Here is a 19,179-nt window from a genome sequence, read left to right as displayed (position 1 = left end):
CATTCAGTAGTAAAAGAAATTGCAAAATGTTTGTGGGGGCCATGGCCCCATAACCCCCACATTGGATCCGCCCATTCTCCAGAATCTCATTGTGGCTGACCACGCCAGGATTGGTGAAGTTCCAGATGCCATGTAGGTTCCTTTTTGTCATCTCAACTGAAATCGGCAATAGCTCATCCAACACAGTCATGCTGTTTGCCATGTTTACCACCTTGTCGTAGCGGCTAATCTTTGTGATGAAGTTTCGGGGATTGTTGAGGTCAGATGCTATTGGCATCCGGACTCGCAGAGTGCAGACATTCTCGTACTCCTTCAACGGTTCCTTTTCCTACATGAGAAGTGCTTCGGTACAACACCCCCCCCCCCCCCCCCCCCAACAAAACGTAGAAGGGCAGAAAGGTCATACGAAAGAAATGTATACCCACCTCGTATCGTAGACGCACAATCCCGGTCATACGAGTACACGTGAATAATAAGAAGAAGAAAAAACTCCCCCGCAAAAAAAAAAAAACTTGCACGACCACTCGATCGATCCCGCCTGCCGCCCGACTAGAGAGGAAAGGTAAACCGCTGATCGATCTGGCCTGCCGCACGGCGATCACGCGGCGGCTGATCTGGATCGTCGCGGGTGGGCTGAGGAGTGGAAGACCGCCGTCGCCGGTGGCCAGCCCGGTGTTGGACGTCGCCGTTCTCCGCATCGACGGCCGCCTCCAACCATCCCGACCTCCCACGCCGGCGGTTCCAACCCCGTCGTCTCCCCGTCACGGTCGGCGGTTAGGGAAGTGGCCGGCCACGTCTTGGACGTTGCCGTCTTCCGCAACGACGCCGCGTCCGCCGCCTGTAACCATCCGGACGTCCCACGGCGCGTAGAACACTCGTCCAAGACGCCGACGTTGACCTAACTCGTCCGCCGCTGCGGATCCGTCAGGTACTCCTCACTGTCCACTTCCGGTTCAGTCCCCACTAGGAATTCATGTGGTCTTCACCTGTGTTCAGATGTACAACGGTGGTGTTGTACTTGCCATTCATCACTAGATGGATGTTTGTGTTCAGTTACAGTGCACGCTCGCCATTCAGGTGGTGGTTCTAGAGTGGTCTTAATTGTGTTTGGTACCAAGAAAACAAATAAATTCTAGTTGTACATAAATCCCAATGCTCTCTCTGCTTCAGTTTTGTTTCTTGCACTGGCCAAAGATTGGATCTCTACTAAGCTTGCAGTTCCTGTTCCTGCCGTATGGTGGATCCAGCAGCAGGCAGCAGTACCCCCCACATGCCATTAATTCCTTGTAGTAGCATGTTACTTGCTCTAGCTTAGAATTGTACGTGTGTAGTTCAAGGGTTGGAAGCTGGAACCTGGAGATGTGTGAACTAGATGAGCCAGCTTGGACTTGGACTCTGGAGCACTGGGCATTATTCATTGGCTGGCCCTGATTAAGAAATTGCTTCTCCTCAGGCCCTCTTTAAGTGGGGGTGAAGCAAATTGTGCACTGCTCTAGGCCTTGTAGACAGTAAACAAATGTGGTGAGCCTGCAAGCACATTGCCATCTGCAGCAGCCAGCTTCCCACATCTCCATTCCATTAGGCTTCTCTGATGAAGCAGCTATGCCCAGGGATCACTGCCTTAGATGTCTGTAGTTAACGCGGCCAGATACCTTTCTTGCACTGCTAAAGCTGCGCCATCTTGTTCCGAAGCATGCTCAAAGTTTCTACCACATGTAGGGTATCTTCATCACATAGTTGCCTCAGTTCCTGTGGGTACTACTTGCATTGCATTTTGTCAGGGGCTCGGAGTTCTGTGCCTGAGCCTAAGTAGTTTGTCTGGCTTTACACTTTAAAGGGCGCCAAGGTGGAATTTCTGTCCTCGAGTAGATGAGTTAGATTTACAAAGAAATCATTTTAAATGATCATAGGTTAAATGTTGCAATTTATTCATCTATATGTCCCAGTGCATGAACTTAGAATTTAACGTGGGATAATGTGTTTTACAATTATGTGCAGTGTTGGTAGTAACGTGTGTTTAAATGGACGAAGAAACCTCATTTACGGCCCATGATAATGGTACAAATGATGTCGGTCGGGCCGATAACGATCCTAGTAATGAAGAAGATGACAGCAGCGATAACGATTCATGGTCATCATATGATATCTTACCTTCAGAGGATTTTTCAAATAATGAACATGGTGCAGACAGTGAAAACGTAAGTGAAGTCTATTTGATTCTAGTTTTCAATTGGCAGAGTAACATATGTGTAATAATTTGTCTGTGTTTTTAATTTACAGGAAGATGTGGACGTTGGGAATGAGCAAAATAATTTTGAGGAATCGTGGGCCGATAACTTGAGCCAGGTTTGTTCAAACATTTTGTACCGCGCGCGGTAGTTTGTAATAGATCATAAAAACTGACATAGTTTCTTATGTAATTTTGTAGGAGGGTTCAGATGGTCCCGATGGTGGTGACGACGAAGCAGAGATGGACATTGAGGAGGCTCAATACCAGCAGCGCGTGTTGGAGACACATTGGAAGGTCATGGCTATGACTTTTCGGTCACAAGGGGATGCATATATATTCTACAACAGGCACGCCAAAGAACATGGGTTCAGCATCATGGATGATCACAACCATGCGATGGCTCGACCCGACGAGGTTCCTTTTTTGTGGTCACATAGACGGATTGGAGATGGCACGAGGGCAGAGATACTGGCTATGCAAGGGGCTGGAATCAGGAAGCATATAATTGTGGACAACTTCATCAGTAGGTACGGTTCGTACGACAAATGCGGACTTATTAGGCGGGACGTGTACAATCTTTGCTGCAAAGAGAAGATGAAGCTCATAGCAAAGGGTGATGCTGAGATGGCAGTGGGCATTATGAGCAGCAGACAGGCGAAGGACCTAGACTTCTTCTTCGAGTACGAGCTAGATAAGGAAGGGCGGTTGAAGTGTATGTTTTGGTGCGATGCACAGTCGCGGAGGGACTATCAGGACTACGGAGATGTGGTCGTGTTTGACAGCACGTATAAGATGAACAGATATGGTATGCCGTTCGTCCCCTTCGTCGGTGTTAATAACCACCGTTGCACAACAGTTTTTGGGTGCGCCATTGTTTCCGATGAGACCGAAGCGACGTATGTGTGGCTGCTCCAGACTTTTATGAGGGCAAACTGTCAGCAGAAGCCAAAGTCAATTATCACAGACGGTGACGCTGCAATGCTCCGAGCGATTCGGAGTGTCCTTTCAGATGTGCTCCATCGTATTTGCTCGTGGCATATCGAGAAAAATATGCAGAGGCACCTAAATTACAAGTCACTAGATGAGTTTAGATCGCTCCTGTACTATGCCACCTCTGAAGAGAACTTTGAGGAGAGATGGACCGCCTTTGTCAATAAATGAAAGACGGATAAAACTGAAGAGTGGCTGAGGAGGATGTATAGGAAGAGGAGACTGTGGGCAGCATCATATCTTTCGGATGGCTTTTTTCTTGGTATGCGTAGTAACCAGAGGAGCGAAAGCCTCAACTCCTCCCTTCACCTTCACCTTGACTATGGTATGACCATAGTTGATTTGGTAGTGCATTATGAGAACTGCATAGTTCGCCTCCGTGAGAACGAGGCGAATGATGACTGTGAGGCCAATCAGAAAGTACCACCGGCGGTTACTGAATATAAGGACATTGAGGAGCATGCTGCCAAAGTATTCACTCCTGCTAATTTCTACATTCTGCAAAATGATTTGAAGAAGATGGGAGAACTGGAGATATTTGAGACGCTGGTGGGAATTGAGCGCCAGACCTTCATCGTCACATGGCAGAATAACCACAAGTTCAGGTATAATGTTCTGTATGAACCAGGTAACTCAGAAGAAACCTTATCATGCACGTGTCGCAGGATGGTTCGGAAAGGGCTGCCTTGCAAACATATTCTCTTTGTTTTGCATCATCTTAAATTGTCTGAAATACCAAAGTGTTGTGTCCTCCATCGGTTGTCTAAAGATGCAAGAGATGGGTTGCCAGCGCAACGCAAGAGTGATCTTTTTGGTTGGGGTTGGTCTGGGCCTGAGGAGAGAGAACTGTACAGTCAAGTGAGCATAAAATCAGCAAAAGCTGCTCATGTTGCAGCAAATGACCCCTTCTTGTTTGATGAATTGATGAAGTGCCTAGACGGTATAATAGCAAGGAAGAAGATCCCAGAAGAGGAACTCATAGGACGCAGAAGGTGTGCTCTAATTGCAAAGCAGGCAATTCAAGCGGAAGAAGGTGCAGCAGGTATACGTGATCCTGAGAAAGTTTCAACGAAGGGTGCACCTAAGAAAGGCCGGTCAAAGGGTGGCCCTGACGTTACGAAAAATGGTAGACCTAAAGATTTTAGAGAGAAGAAAAGTGGTCCGTTGTGCAGTCTTTGCAAATTTGCAGGTCATAACAAGGCGACATGTAGTCAAAACGAGAAGTAAGTTTTACATTTTTATTTCAGTTATGTTGTGTGTTCGATTTTACCGACTATATTTTCTCACAAGCGTTCTTTATATTTCTTTCAGGTACCGGGCGTAGAGAAGTGGCTTCGATCATGGGAAGAAGAAAACTGGTTGCACGAGTCATGTTGGAAGTTGCTATTTATTTATGTAAACATGTGTCCGGCGCCAGAAAACTTAATAAGTGTTTTGTTTATGTTTCTCAAAATAATTATGTGAACATCTATCGTATGTGCTAAATTATGATTGTCAACATATTTATGTGGACATCTATCCTATGTAGTGAATTAATTGCCATGATTTCTGTAATGTTTCGTGTACATGCTGCATTCTCATTTTTTGTTTGTTCACTGTACTATATATGTGCTGTTTAAATCATGTTGTATTCTCATATTTTTGTTTGTTCACTGTACTGTAAATGTGTTGTTTAAAGGAAAAGTGTGAAAAAAAGCCCGACCAGCAAGCTGGACCCGCCAGTAGGTAAATTTTTTCACACAAATCAAGCATAACAGTGCGACTCGGGCGGTCAAATCGACCACTACGGCCCAGCAGCGAGGTCCAACGGGGCAGGATGGATATGTAACAGAGGAGTTCGACTGCTATGCCGCGCCTGGCTATTTAAACAGGTCAAGGCGCCCCCCGCTTTCGTTGTGGTACTAAACCAGTGACCAGGTGCAACGCGCGCGCGGGGGGCAGGGGCGACCGCGCGGGTGGACTATGGGCCGGCCCAGTTGGCGGGGGAGAGGTCGTGAGCGGGGCGAGGGGGCCGACCGCGGTGGGCTTCAAATTTGCGCCGGCCCACGAACAAGGCAGTGCATGCTGTGCACGCCGTGCCGCCTGTTGGGGAACGTAGTAATTTCAAAAAAATTCCTACGCACACGCAAGATCATGGTGATGATATAGCAACGAGGGGAGAGTGTTGTCTACGTACCCTCGTAGACCGAAGCGGAAGCGTTGACGCAACGTAGAGGAAGTAGTCATACGTCCTCCGGTTCAACCGATCCAAGTACCGTTACTCCGACACCTCCGAGTTCTTGACACGCGTACAGCTCGATGACGCACCCTCGATCTCCGATCCAGCAGAGGCGCCGAGGGGGAGTTCCGTCAGCACGACGGCGTGGTGACGATCTTGATGTTCTCCTGTTGCAGGGCTTCGCCTAAGCACCGCTACAATATGACCGAGGTGTAATATCGTGGAGGGGGGCACCGCACACGGCTAAGGAACGATCAATGATCAACTTGTGTGTTCTAGGGTGCCCCCTACCCCCGTATATAAAGGAGGGAGGGAGGAGGTGGCCGGCCCTAGGGGGGGCGCGCCATGAGGAGGGGGAAACCTACTCCAAGTAGGTTTCCCTCTCTTTTCCTTATCTTATTTGGAGGGGAAGGAAAGAGTACTAGTATTAGGAAGTAGTACTAGTAGTAGTAATAGGAAGAGGGGGAAGGAGAAAGGAAAGGGGGGGGGGCGGCCCCCCTCCCCAATTCGGATTGGGCTTGGGGGGGCGCGCCCCCTTCCCTTGCTCCTTCTCTCTTCCTCCTACATGGGCCCAATAAGGCCCATATACCTCCCGGGGGGTTCCGGTAACCTCCCGGTGCTCCAAACTTCTCTGGAACCTTTCCGGTGTCCAAATATATCCGTCCAACATATCAATCTTTATGTCTCGACCATTTCAAGACTCCTCGTCATGTCCGTAATCATATCCGGGACTCCGAACAACCTTCGGTACATCAAAATACATAAACTCATAATATAACTGTCATCGAAACCTTAAGCGTGCGGACCCTACGGTTCGAGAACGATGTAGACATGACTGAGACACATCTCTGGTCAATAACCAATAGCGGGACCTGGATGCCCATATTGGTTCCTACATATTCTATGAAGATCTTTATCGGTCAAACCGCATAACAACATACGTTGTTCCCTTTGTCATCGGTATGTTACTTGTCCGAGATTCGATCGTCGGTATGCAATACCTAGTTCAATCTCGTTATCGACAAGTCTCTTTACTCGTTCTATAATACTTCATCTTATAACTAACTCATTAGTTACATGCTTGCAAGGCTTAGGTGATGAGCATTGCCGAGAGGGCCCAGAGATACCTCTCCGACAATCGGAGTGACAAAACCTAATCTCGAATTATGCTAACTCAACATGTACCTTCGGAGACACCTGTAGTACTCCTTTATAATCACCCAGTTACGTTGTGACGTTTGGTAGTACCCAAAGTGTTCCTCCGGTAAACGGGAGTTACACAATTCTCATAGTTACAGGAACATGTATAAGTCATGAAGGAAGCAATAGCAGAATACTAAACGATCAAGTGCTAAGCTAACGGGATGGGTCATGTCAATCACTTCATTCTCCTAATGATGTGATCCCATTAATCAAATGACAACACATGTCAATGGTTAGGAAACATAACCATCTTTGATTAATGAGCTAGTCAAGTAGAGGCATACTAGTGACTATATGTTTGTCTATGTATTCACACATGTATCATGTTTCCGGTTAATACAATTCTAGCATGAATAATAAACATTTATCATGATATGAGGAAATAAATAATAACTTTATTATTGCCTCTAGGGCATATTTCCATCAGTCTCCCACTTGCACTAGAGTCAATAATCTAGATTACATAGTAATGATTCTAACACCCATGGAGTCTTGGTGCTGATCATGTTTTGCTCGTAAGAGAGGCTTAGTCAACGGGTCTGCAACATTCAGATCCGTATGTATCTTGCAAATCTCTATGTCTCCCACTTGGACTTGGTCCCGAATGGAATTGAAGCGTCTCTTGATGTGCTTGGTCCTCTTGTGAAATCTGGATTCCTTTGCCAAGGCAATTGCACCAGTATTGTCACAGAAGATCTTCATTGGTCCCGATGCACTAGGTATGACACCTAGATCGGAAATGAACTCCTTCATCCAGACTCCTTCATTTGCTGCTTCAGAAGCAGCTATGTACTCCGCTTCACATGTAGATCCCGCCACGACGCTTTGTTTAGAACTGCACCAACTTACAGCTCCACCGTTTAATAAAAACACGTATCCGGTCTGCGATTTAGAATCGTCCGGATCAGTGTCAAAGCTTGCATCGACGTAACCATTTACGACTAGCTCTTTGTCACCTCCATATACGAGAAACATATCCTTAGTCCTTTTCAGGTATTTCAGGATGTTCTTGACCGCTGTCCAGTGATCCACTCCTGGATTACTTTGGTACCTACCTGCCAAGCTTATTGCTAAGCATACGTCAGGTCTGGTACACAGCATTGCATACATGATAGAGCCTATGGCTGAAGCATAGGGAACATCTTTCATTTTCTCTCTATCTTCTGCTGTGGTCGGGCAATGAGTTTGACTCAACTTCACACCTTGTAGCACAGGCAAGAATCCTTTCTTTGCCTGATCCATTTTGAAAATTTTCAAAATTTTGTCAAGGTATGTACTTTGTGAAAGTCCTATTAAGCGTCTTGATCTATCTCTATAGATCTTGATGCCCAATATGTAAGCAGCTTCACCGAGGTCTTTCATAGAAAAACTTTTATTCAAGTATCCCTTTATGCTATCCAGAAATTCTATATCATTTCCAATTAATAATATGTTATCAACATATAAAACTAGAAATGCTACAGAGCTCCCACTCACTTTCTTGTAAATACAGGCTTCTCCAAAAGTCTGTATAAAGCCATATGCTTTGATCACACTATCAAAACGTTTATTCCAACTCCGAGATGCTTGCACCAGTCCATAAATGGAACGTTGGAGCTTGCACACTTTGTCAGCACCTTTTGGATCAACAAAACCTTCAGGTTGCATCATATACAACTCTTCTTCTAGAAATCCATTCAAGAATGCAGTCTTGACATCCATTTGCCAAATTTCATAATCATGAAATGCAGCAATAGCCAACATGATTCGGACAGACTTAAGCATCGCTACGGGTGAGAAAGTCTCATCGTAGTCAACCCCTTGAACTTGTCGAAAACCTTTTGCAACAAGTCGAGCTTTGTAGACAGTAACATTACCATCAGCGTCAGTCTTCTTCTTAAAGATCCATTTATTCTCAATGGCTTGCCGATCATCGGGCAAGTCAACCAAAGTCCATACTTTGTTTTCATACATGGATCCTATCTCAGATTTCATGGCCTCTAGCCATTTTGCGGAATCTGGGCTCATCATCGCTTCCTCATAGTTCGTAGGTTCATCATGGTCTAGTAACATGACTTCCAGAATAGGATTTCCGTACCACTCTGGTGCGGATCTTACTCTGGTAGACCTACGAGGTTCAGTAGAAACTTGATCTGAAGTTTCATGATCAATATCATTAGCTTCCTCACTAATTGGTGTAGTTGTCACAGGAACCGGTTCTTGTGATGAACTACTTTCCAATAAGGGAGTAGATACAGTTATCTCATCAAGTTCTACTTTCCTCCCACTCACTTCTTTCGAGAGAAACTCCTTCTCTAGAAAGGATCCGATTTTAGCAACGAAAATCTTGCCTTCAGATCTGTGATAGAAGGTGTACCCAATTGTCTCCTTTGGGTATCCTATGAAGACACATTTCTCCGATTTGGGTTCGAGCTTATCTGGTTGAAGTTTCTTCACATAAGCATCGCAGCCCCAAACTTTGAGAAACGACAACTTTGGTTTCTTGCCAAACCACAGTTCATAAGGCGTCGTCTCAACGGATTTTGATGGTGCCCTATTTAACGTGAATGCGGCCGTCTCTAAAGCATAACCCCAAAACGATAGCGGTAAATCGGTAAGAGACATCATAGATCGCACCATATCAAGTAAAGTACGATTACGACGTTCGGACACACCATTTCGCTGTGGTGTTCCAGGTGGCGTGAGTTGCGAAACTATTCCACATTGTTTCAAATGTAAACCAAACTCGTAACTCAAATATTCTCCTCCACGATCAGATCGTAGAAACTTTATTTTCTTGTTACGATGATTTTCTACTTCACTCTGAAATTCTTTGAACTTTTCAAATGTTTCAGACTTGTGCTTCATCAAGTAGATATACCCATATCTGCTCAAATCATCTGTGAAGGTGAGGAAATAACGATATCCGCCACGAGCCTCAACATTCATCGGACCACATACATCTGTATGTATGATTTCCATCAAATCTGTTGCTCTCTCCATAGATCCGGAGAACGGTGTTTTGGTCATCTTGCCCATGAGGCACGGTTCGCAAGTACCAAGTGATTCATAATCAAGTGATTCCAGAAGTCCATCAGTATGGAGTTTCTTCATGCGTTTTACACCGATATGACCTAAACGGCAGTGCCACAAATATGTTGCACTATCATTATCAACTCTGCATCTTTTGGCTTCAACATTATGAATATGTGTATCACTACTATCGAGATTTAATAAAAATAGACCACTCTTCAAGGGTGCATGACCATAAAAGATATTACTCATATAAATAGAACAACCATTATTCTCTGATTTAAATGAATAACCGTCTCGCATCAAACAAGATCCAGATATAATGTTCATGCTCAACGCAGGCACCAAATAACAATTATTCAGGTCTAAAACTAATCCCGATGGTAGATGTAGAGGTAGCGTGCCGACCGCGATCACATCGACTTTGGAACCATTTCCCACGCGCATCGTCACCTCGTCCTTAGCTAATCTTTGCTTAATCCGTAGTCCCTGTTTCGAGTTGCAAATGTTAGCAACAGAACCAGTATCAAATACCCAGGTGCTACTGCGAGCATTAGTAAGGTACACATCAATAACATGTATATTACATATACCTTTGTTCACTTTGCCATCCTTCTTATCCGCCAAATACTTGGGGCAGTTCCGCTTCCAGTGTCCAGTCTGCTTGCAGTAGAAGCACTCAGTTTCAGGCTTAGGTCCAGTCTTGGGTTTCTTCACTTGAGCAGCAACTTGTTTGCCGTTCCTTTTGAAGTTCCCCTTCTTCTTCCCTTTGCCCCTTTTCTTGAAACCAGTGGTCTTGTTGACCATCAACACTTGATGCTCCTCTTTGATTTCTACCTCCGCGGCTTTCAGCATCGCGAAGAGCTCGGGAATAGTCTTGTTCATCCCTTGCATATTATAGTTCATCACAAAGCTCTTGTAGCTTGGTGGCAGTGATTGGAGAATTCTGTCAATGACGCTATCATCCGGAAGATTAACTCCCAGTTGAATCAAGTGATTATTATACCCAGACATTTTGAGTATATGCTCACTGACAGAACTGTTCTCTTCCATCTTGCAGCTGTAGAACTTATTGGAGACTTCATATCTCTCAATCCGGGCATTTGCTTGAAATATTAACTTCAACTCCTGGAACATCTCATATGCCCCATGACGTTCAAAACGTCGTTGAAGACCCGGTTCTAAGCCGTAAAGCATGGCACACTGAACTATAGAGTAGTCATCAGCTTTGCTCTGCCAGACGTTCTTAACGTCGTCAGTTGCATCAGCAGCAGGCCTGGCACCCAGCGGTGCTTCCAGGACGTAACTCTTCTGTGCAGCAATGAGGATAATCCTCAGGTTACGGACCCAGTCCGTGTAATTGCTACCATCATCTTTCAACTTTGCTTTCTCAAGGAACGCATTAAAATTCAACGGAACAATAGCACGAGCCATCTATCTACAACCAAACATAGACAAGCAAAATACTATCAGGTACTAAGTTCATGATAAATTTAAGTTTAATTAATCATATTACTAAAGAACTCCCACTTAGACAGACATCTCTCTAGTCATCTAAGTGATTACGTGATCCAAATCAACTAAACCATGTCCGATCATCACGTGAGATGGAGTAGTTTCAATGGTGAACATCTCTATGTTGATCATATCTACTATATGATTCACGCTCGACCTTTCGGTCCCCGTGTTCCGAGGCCATATCTGTATATGCTAGGCTCGTCAAGTATAACCTGAGTATTCCGCGTGTGCAATTGTTTTGCACCCGTTGTATTTGAACGTAGAGCCTATCACACCCGATTATCACGTGGTGTCTCAGCACGAAGAACTTTTGCAACGGTGCATACTCAGGGAGAACACCTCTTGATAATTAGTGAGAGATCATCTTAAAATGCTACCGTCAATCAAAGCAAGATAAGATGCATAAAGGATAAACATCACATGCAATCAATATAAGTGATATGATATGGCCATCATCATCTTGTGCTTGTGATCTCCATCTTCGAAGCACCGTCGTGATCACCATCGTCACCGGCGCGACACCTTGATCTCCATCGTAGCATCGTTGTCGTTACGCCATCTATTGCTTCTACGACTATCGCTACCGCTTAGTGATAAAGTAAAGCAATTACAGGGCGTTTGCATTTCATACAATAAAGCGACAACCATATGGCTCCTGCCAGTTGCCGATAACTTCGATTACAAAACATGATCATCTCATACAATAAAATATAGCATCATGTCTTGGCCATATCACATCACAACATGCCCTGCAAAAACAAGTTAGACGTCCTCTACTTTGTTGTTGCAAATTTTACGTGGCTGCTACGGGCTTAAGCAAGAACCAATCTCACCTACGCATCAAAACCACAACGATAGTTTGTCAAATAGACTCCGTTTTAACCTTCACAAGGACCGGGCGTAGCCACACTCGGTTCAACTAAAGTGAGAGAGACAGACACCCGCCAGCCACCTTTAAGCACGAGTGCTCGTAACGGTGAAACCAGTCTCGCGTAAGCGTACGCGTAATGTCGGTCCGGGCCGCTTCATCTCACAATACCGCTGAACCAAAGTATGACATGCTGGTAGGCAGTATGACTTATATCGTCCACAACTCACTTGTGTTCTACTCGTGCATATAACATCAACGCATAAAACCTAGGCTCGGATGCCACTGTTGGGGAACATAGTAATTTCAAAAAATTTCCTACGCACACGCAAGATCATGGTGATGATATAGCAACGAGGGGAGAGTGTTGTCTACGTACCCTCGTAGACCGAAGCGGAAGCGTTGACGCAACGTAGAGGAAGTAGTCATACGTCCTCCGGTTCAACCGATCCAAGTACCGTTACTCCGACACCTCCGAGTTCTTGACACGCGTACAGCTCGATGACGCACCCTCGATCTCCGATCCAGCAGAGGCGCCGAGGGGGAGTTCCGTCAGCACGACGGCGTGGTGACGATCTTGATGTTCTCCTGTTGCAGGGCTTCGCCTAAGCACCGCTACAATATGACCGAGGTGTAATATCGTGGAGGGGGGCACCGCACACGGCTAAGGAACGATCAATGATCAACTTGTGTGTTCTAGGGTGCCCCCCTACCCCCGTATATAAAGGAGGGAGGGAGGAGGTGGCCGGCCCTAGGGGGGGCGTGCCATGAGGAGGGGGAAACCTACTCCAAGTAGGTTTCCCTCTCTTTTCCTTATCTTATTTGGAGGGGAAGGAAAGAGTACTAGTATTAGGAAGTAGTACTAGTAGTAGTAATAGGAAGAGGGGCAAGGAGAAAGGAAAGGGGGGGCCGGCCCCCCTCCCCAATTCGGATTGGGCTTGGGGGGGGCGCCCCCTTCCCTTGCTCCTTCTCTCTTCCTCCTACATGGGCCCAATAAGGCCCATATACCTCCCGGGGGGTTCCGGTAACCTCCCGGTGCTCCAAACTTCTCCGGAACCTTTCTGGTGTCCAAATTTATCCGTCCAATATATCAATCTTTATGTCTTGACCATTTCGAGACTCCTCGTCATGTCCGTAATCATATCCGGGACTCCGAACAACCTTCGGTACATCAAAATACATAAACTCATAATATAACTGTCATCGAAACCTTAAGCGTGCGGACCCTACGGTTCGAGAACGATGTAGACATGACTGAGACACATCTCTGGTCAATAACCAATAGCGGGACCTGGATGCCCATATTGGTTCCTACATATTCTACGAAGATCTTTATTGGTCAAACCGCATAACAACATACGTTGTTCCCTTTGTCATCGGTATGTTACTTGTCCGAGATTCGATCGTCGGTATCCAATACTTAGTTCAATCTCGTTATCGACAAGTCTCTTTACTCGTTCTGTAATACTTCATCTCATAACTAACTCATTAGTTACATGCTTGCAAGGCTTAGGTGATGAGCATTGCCGAGAGGGCCCAGAGATACCTCTCCGACAATCGGAGTGACAAAACCTAATCTCGAATTATGCTAACTCAACATGTACCTTCGGAGACACCTGTAGTACTCCTTTATAATCACCCAGTTACGTTGTGACGTTTGGTAGTACCCAAAGTGTTCCTCCGGTAAACGGGAGTTACACAATTCTCATAGTTACAGGAACATGTATAAGTCATGAAGGAAGCAATAGCAGAATACTAAACGATCAAGTGCTAAGCTAACGGGATGGGTCATGTCAATCACTTCATTCTCCTAATGATGTGATCCCATTAATCAAATGACAATACATGTCAATGGTTAGGAAACATAACCATCTTTGATTAATGAGCTAGTCAAGTAGAGGCATACTAGTGACTATATGTTTGTCTATGTATTCACACATGTATCATGTTTCCGGTTAATACAATTCTAGCATGAATAATAAACATTTATCATGATATGAGGAAATAAATAATAACTTTATTATTGCCTCTAGGGCATATTTCCTTCACCGCCCGCACTTGTGAGGTTTAGTCCCACCTCGGAAGCAGGGAGGCGCCTTGACCGGCTTAAATATGCGGGCGCGGCTTACACATCGAACTCCTCTGTTATTTATCCTTCCAGCCCCGTTGGAACCTGCTGCTGGGCCCGTTGTGGGCCGATTTGATAGCGCGAGTCGATTTGTTTGAAAAAATATACCTACTACGGGTCCAGCAGCTTGGGCATTTTTTCCAGTACGTCATGACATTTTTTTCCCTTTAAACAAATAACTGTAGGCATAAATTTCACAAAGGCATAATCACTTCAAATAGAAAATCAGTAGCGATGCATAATCGATTGTAACAGTAGCAAAAATTGTCTCAATCACCAAACATGCATAATTACAATAATAAATTTGTCCCAATCACCAAATAGCCATAATAATCTATGTGCGGAAAAAATATATTGTGGCATTATTACAATAATAAAACAGATGTTACGAACCACCAAATAGGCATAATCATGTACGTGGCTAAAAGCAAAATTCTGCCATTATTACAATTATGAAATGGTACCAAATAGGCATAATCATGTGGTGGGCAAAAACCCTACACACTTGCTGGCACTTATTCCTTCTCCATAATTTTCAGAATCTTCTCCTTCACCTTAGTCAGTGTGTTGCTCTCTGAAAAAAGTATTTCCGCGAGAATGCGTCCCCTTGAAGAATTGATCTCGTCCTGGTCAAAGTCATGTCTGAAGGCATCCCCGTCCCAGAGTTCGATGCACTTCATCACGAAAAGTCGGCAAGACACTCTAAAAATAAAAATGCTAGTCAAGTCATGATGGAAAACACAATTACATATGCATTCGACTATGAGCTTACCCGTCTTTTTGTCTCGGCATGTCGTACTCCTTTATTGGCCATTTAGACACATCTGGATGATGTGTACCTATAGCAGAGTTTACCTGATTTGTATATACAGCAATTTCTGCCCTCTGTAAAAAAAATTGTCAACACAATATTAAGCATGTACAAAGTGATCATCTTACGAATGTACAAATGTATTCATGTTATGCAAAGTTGTTAAGTTACCATCGAAGCAATCTTCGCATGAACTGCCTTGCTTATTTTACCAGTAGAATTTAGAACTTGAAACTCTTTCTTCTTATTGTGCATGACAATGGTTATCCAATGATTCTTGTTCACATTCAGAGGGAAAAATGCCTACAAAACAGTAAGCTTATGTACAAAAAGTTTGCTATGTACTGTCAATAGTTGTTTGAAATGCAAATACCTTATCTTTTGCGAAGTACTCGTCAATTACTCTTGACACAGTTTTTGATTCTTTCGTGAAAAATTCCATGTAGTTCATGTTCGAGTTTTTCAGCTTTCCTTTAGCGCGCTGTATAAGGCAGTATGACACCCATGATGTTAGAACATGCCGATCAGCCATAGGAGTAGTAGTCAGCAAGTGGTTCGAATAACAATTGATGACCTATCAAAATTGAGAAGCCAAAAAATGACAGTTAGAAAATGTACTTAATACAACATAAGTGTATAAGAACATAAAATAATGCGCATACTTACAGCGCCATTCAACCAGTCGCCCGAAGTGATAGCTTGAAGCATTTCCGCCGTACACGTTTCCCCACCTATTCCCGTCATGTGGACCACAGTCTGTTTTAAATGCTTCGGCGAGTCTGCTAGCGTGTCGATATAAACCCTCGCGCCCTCTATGTGATTCTCATCCATAAAGTCCGTACTAAGGAGAACATCACGTATACGAAACAGACCTACAACAATGAGCGGACATGTAGTTAATTAACTACAAATGTTAGAACATAAAAAGCTTTACAAATGTTTTAGAATTAACTTACTTTTTTCACAAGTTTGCGTGGACCATCCTCAATAATAAAGGGGGACCGACAATACTTTGACTGTTGGCGTTTCCGCTTCCCATCATGCTCCTCAGTCCCATTATTATTCGCGTCCTTACAGATTGTTGTCGGACTAGGGTAAGTACCTTCCGCTGAATTTTCAGCACTAGACCCGACTGATACTGCATTTTCTTTCTGTGGGTTTCTAGTAAGAGAAGGAAAATCATTCGTGCCTAATGATGGTGATGCTTCCTTGGGTGAACCATTATCCTCAATAATAAAGGGGTCGTTTTCAACACCTTTACCGGGTGTACCGGATTGCATGCCTTCGTCATTGGGAAAGTTCGTACCATTTGGACCCGTGAAGGATGCATCCATCTTCTCCTCCGCGCGTTCTTCCAGAGGAGATGAAGTAACTTCCGTATGATACTTTGGCTTGTACTTTCTCACCAACTCATCACTTTCGTCCTCAAAAGCGCGCTCATCACGGAAGTCCCCACTTCGCTTCACCAGCAAACCCTTCTTACTTAGCTTCTCGAGCAATATCTGCAAGAACACATGGAAGACAATAAGTACATGTAGTTGCCCACGTAAAATAAAGTACACATTAATAATTACCTCAGCACATTTCTCAGGAATTAGACGTATCTCTTTCTGCATATCTCTTATGCATTTCATGAAGTGTTCTTTCGTACCGCCTCTGCTCGATGAAGCTGTGGGCTTACAACCTTTTCTAGTTCTGCCTCCACCTTTAGGTGAAGGTGGCTCGGTATCTTCCTCTTCGATTATTGCTTCTTTTGCTATTCTGGCATGTCTATACTGTTCGCTTATTAAATCATCAATCTGTGAAATGTTCAACGAATTAAGAATAAGTGATCCGTTATGTACTAGAATTAATGCATGCACTACAAGATATAAATATTTACCGTGCCATGACCACGGTCGTTCTCGTTGTCATATATGTCACGCTTCTTAGCCTCCATTTTGGACCAATTTACCATCAATGGGTACTCCGACAACAAAGGATCGAATGTTTCTACTGAAGTTGGCTGCACCTTCTCCCAGTACATGTACTGCAAAAACATCAAAAGCATTATTGTTCCTGCAATAGATAACAAGTAAGTAATTCACAATAAAATTACGGTATACCTGGATGAGCGCCAGGTTTCCAACAGGCCACTTGAACTTTTTAACATCTTTAACAGTCTTTGTGATTCCTTCAATGCAGACGCGTAACGTGAACGCATTCCAGTTATATGATTTTATGGCATCGACGTCCTCCACCAACTGGTAAAGAAAATGTGGAACATGTCTGGTGGAGTGCGGTGCTATTATTGTGCCAATGAGGACTAATACCGCTCGCCGCACAAAGTCGTCATCATACGTCCCACTTGAAACTATGTTGTTGATCAACTGATCGATCACTATTTCTCCACTTCGCGCGTCTACAAACTTAGAAGGAACCATTTCCTTCGCGTACTCGTTCATTTTACCTAATGCCTTCATAACATCTTTGCCCTTATTCACAAGGCCAAAAATATGAAAGACATCATCCGTCTGTAAGGATATGTCACCTTTTGTCGGACGCAACACGAATCTTTTTTTAATCGGGTCATATTTTTGAATGATGTATTTCAGCAAACATTTTCGCATTTGCACGCTAGGTATCTGCAAGAAATTCTGCAAGTTGGTGCCACGTAGCCGCGTTCGTTGCCTGGCGTTTAACTTGCTGACCAGCGTGCACCACTTCTCCACGGAGCAATAAACTTCTCCGTATTCTTCCATACTAGATGAAAAACAACATCAACTATTAGCTATTTGACACAGTGATTTCACATACGTCCACGGCAAGAAACTTCACTTTACCTTCGGGGCCGGGGTTGTTCGTGCGGGGGACGGATCGTGGACGTGACGGCGACCTGCGGATCGTCGACGTGGCGGGATCGGTCGTCGAGGCGGCGGCCGTTCGTGGACGCAGGCGCCCGTTCGTGGAGGCGGCGGGGCTGCTGGCGGCTGCTTGCTAGCGTCTTGCCGCGGGGCCGGCTGGAGGCGGGCGGAGGGGCTGCTGGCGGGGGGAGGCGGGCGGCGGGCTGATGGCGGCCGGCGGCAGGCGACGGGGCTGGATGGCGGCGGGCGGCGGGGCTGATGGCGGTTGGCGGCTGGAGTCGGGGCGTGGCGATCGTGGAGGAGGCGGGCGTGGAAATCGTGGAGTCGTAATCTAAGGGTTTGACCCCCGATGGATTCTCCTGCATGTATGCAATGATTGATACGCCTGGCCCATTCAGTAATTCTGCTGGCCTTTTTTTTGTCAACTACGTTGATTTATCCAACTTTGTCTACTGGAGAGGGGGTTCCGAAGTATTTTTTTTTTCACACGCACGCCAAGTTGCTAATTTTTCTGACTCCGCCTACCGGCCCCAAACTTTTTCCACACGCTGGCATCACCGTCGGCATCACGCAAGCCAATTTGCATATTTTTCTGACGCTTGATGCATTTTCTACGATTTTCCCGATGAAAAAGCCTCGAAAAAATGGCCGGACGTGACGCAACGTTGGTTTCGTGTCCGATTTCGTTCAAACCTTGCGTGGTGGCCTACGTTGGCCGTGCCCACATGTGTGCACACTTTCGTGCACTTGCATGCATGCGATCACGTACACCATGTGATACCAGCACGGTTTCGGTCTACCGGAGGGGGTTCCGAAGTACTTTTTTTTATTCTGCCAACCGGCCCCAAACTTTTTACACATGCTGCCATCACCGTCGACATCACGCAAGCCAGTTTGCATATTATTCTGACGCTCGATGCATTTTCCACGATTTTCCCGATGAAAAAGCCCTGAAACAATGGCCGGACGGCACACAACGTTGGTTTGCTATCCGATTTTGTTCAAACCTTGCGTGGTGGCCTACGTTGGCCGTGCCCACATGTGTGCACAGTTTCGTGCACTTGCATGCATGCGATCATGTACACCTTGTGCAACCAGCAACGTATCGATCTGCCGGAGAGGGGTTCCGAAGTACTTTTTTTTCATCTTCGCCAAATGGCCCCAAACTTTTTCCACTCGCTGGCATCACCATCGGCATCACGCACGCCTGTTTGCATATTTTGCCCACGCTCAATGCATTTTTTACGATTTTCTCGGTGAAAAAGCCACGAAAAAGTGGCCGGACGTGACGCAACGTTGGTTTGGTGTCTGATTTCGTTCAATCCTTGCGTGGTGGCCTACGTTGGTCGTGCCCACAT

The 19,179-nt window shown here is 45.2% G+C and overlaps 2 protein-coding genes across 2 annotated transcripts; one reads left to right on the top strand and one right to left on the bottom strand.

The window, feature by feature from the left end:
- Positions 1 to 507: 507 nt before the first annotated feature.
- On the top strand, positions 508 to 4,738 carry LOC123115500 (protein FAR1-RELATED SEQUENCE 5-like). Its single transcript, XM_044536647.1, has 5 exons — positions 508 to 928; positions 1,999 to 2,198; positions 2,281 to 2,346; positions 2,429 to 4,443; positions 4,532 to 4,738. The coding sequence occupies exons 2-4, from the start codon at positions 2,022 to 2,024 to the stop codon at positions 3,389 to 3,391; spliced, it is 1,206 nt and encodes a 401-aa protein (XP_044392582.1). The 5' UTR covers positions 508 to 928; positions 1,999 to 2,021; the 3' UTR covers positions 3,392 to 4,443; positions 4,532 to 4,738.
- Positions 4,739 to 14,491: 9,753 nt separating this feature from the next.
- Positions 14,492 to 18,186, bottom strand: LOC123114576 (uncharacterized). Its single transcript, XM_044536077.1, has 10 exons — positions 17,801 to 18,186; positions 17,084 to 17,720; positions 16,861 to 17,007; positions 16,553 to 16,777; positions 15,935 to 16,480; positions 15,645 to 15,850; positions 15,352 to 15,552; positions 15,150 to 15,281; positions 14,940 to 15,052; positions 14,492 to 14,869 (listed from the first exon to the last, which is right to left on the bottom strand). The coding sequence occupies exons 1-6, from the start codon at positions 18,184 to 18,186 to the stop codon at positions 15,791 to 15,793; spliced, it is 2,001 nt and encodes a 666-aa protein (XP_044392012.1). The 3' UTR covers positions 14,492 to 14,869; positions 14,940 to 15,052; positions 15,150 to 15,281; positions 15,352 to 15,552; positions 15,645 to 15,790.
- Between the last annotated feature and the right edge of the window lie 993 nt (positions 18,187 to 19,179).

This window comes from Triticum aestivum, chromosome 5B (genome assembly GCF_018294505.1).
Source record: "Triticum aestivum cultivar Chinese Spring chromosome 5B, IWGSC CS RefSeq v2.1, whole genome shotgun sequence".
NCBI classification, from domain to species: domain Eukaryota; kingdom Viridiplantae; phylum Streptophyta; class Magnoliopsida; order Poales; family Poaceae; genus Triticum; species Triticum aestivum.
This window is presented reverse-complemented; position numbering and strand designations above follow the sequence as displayed.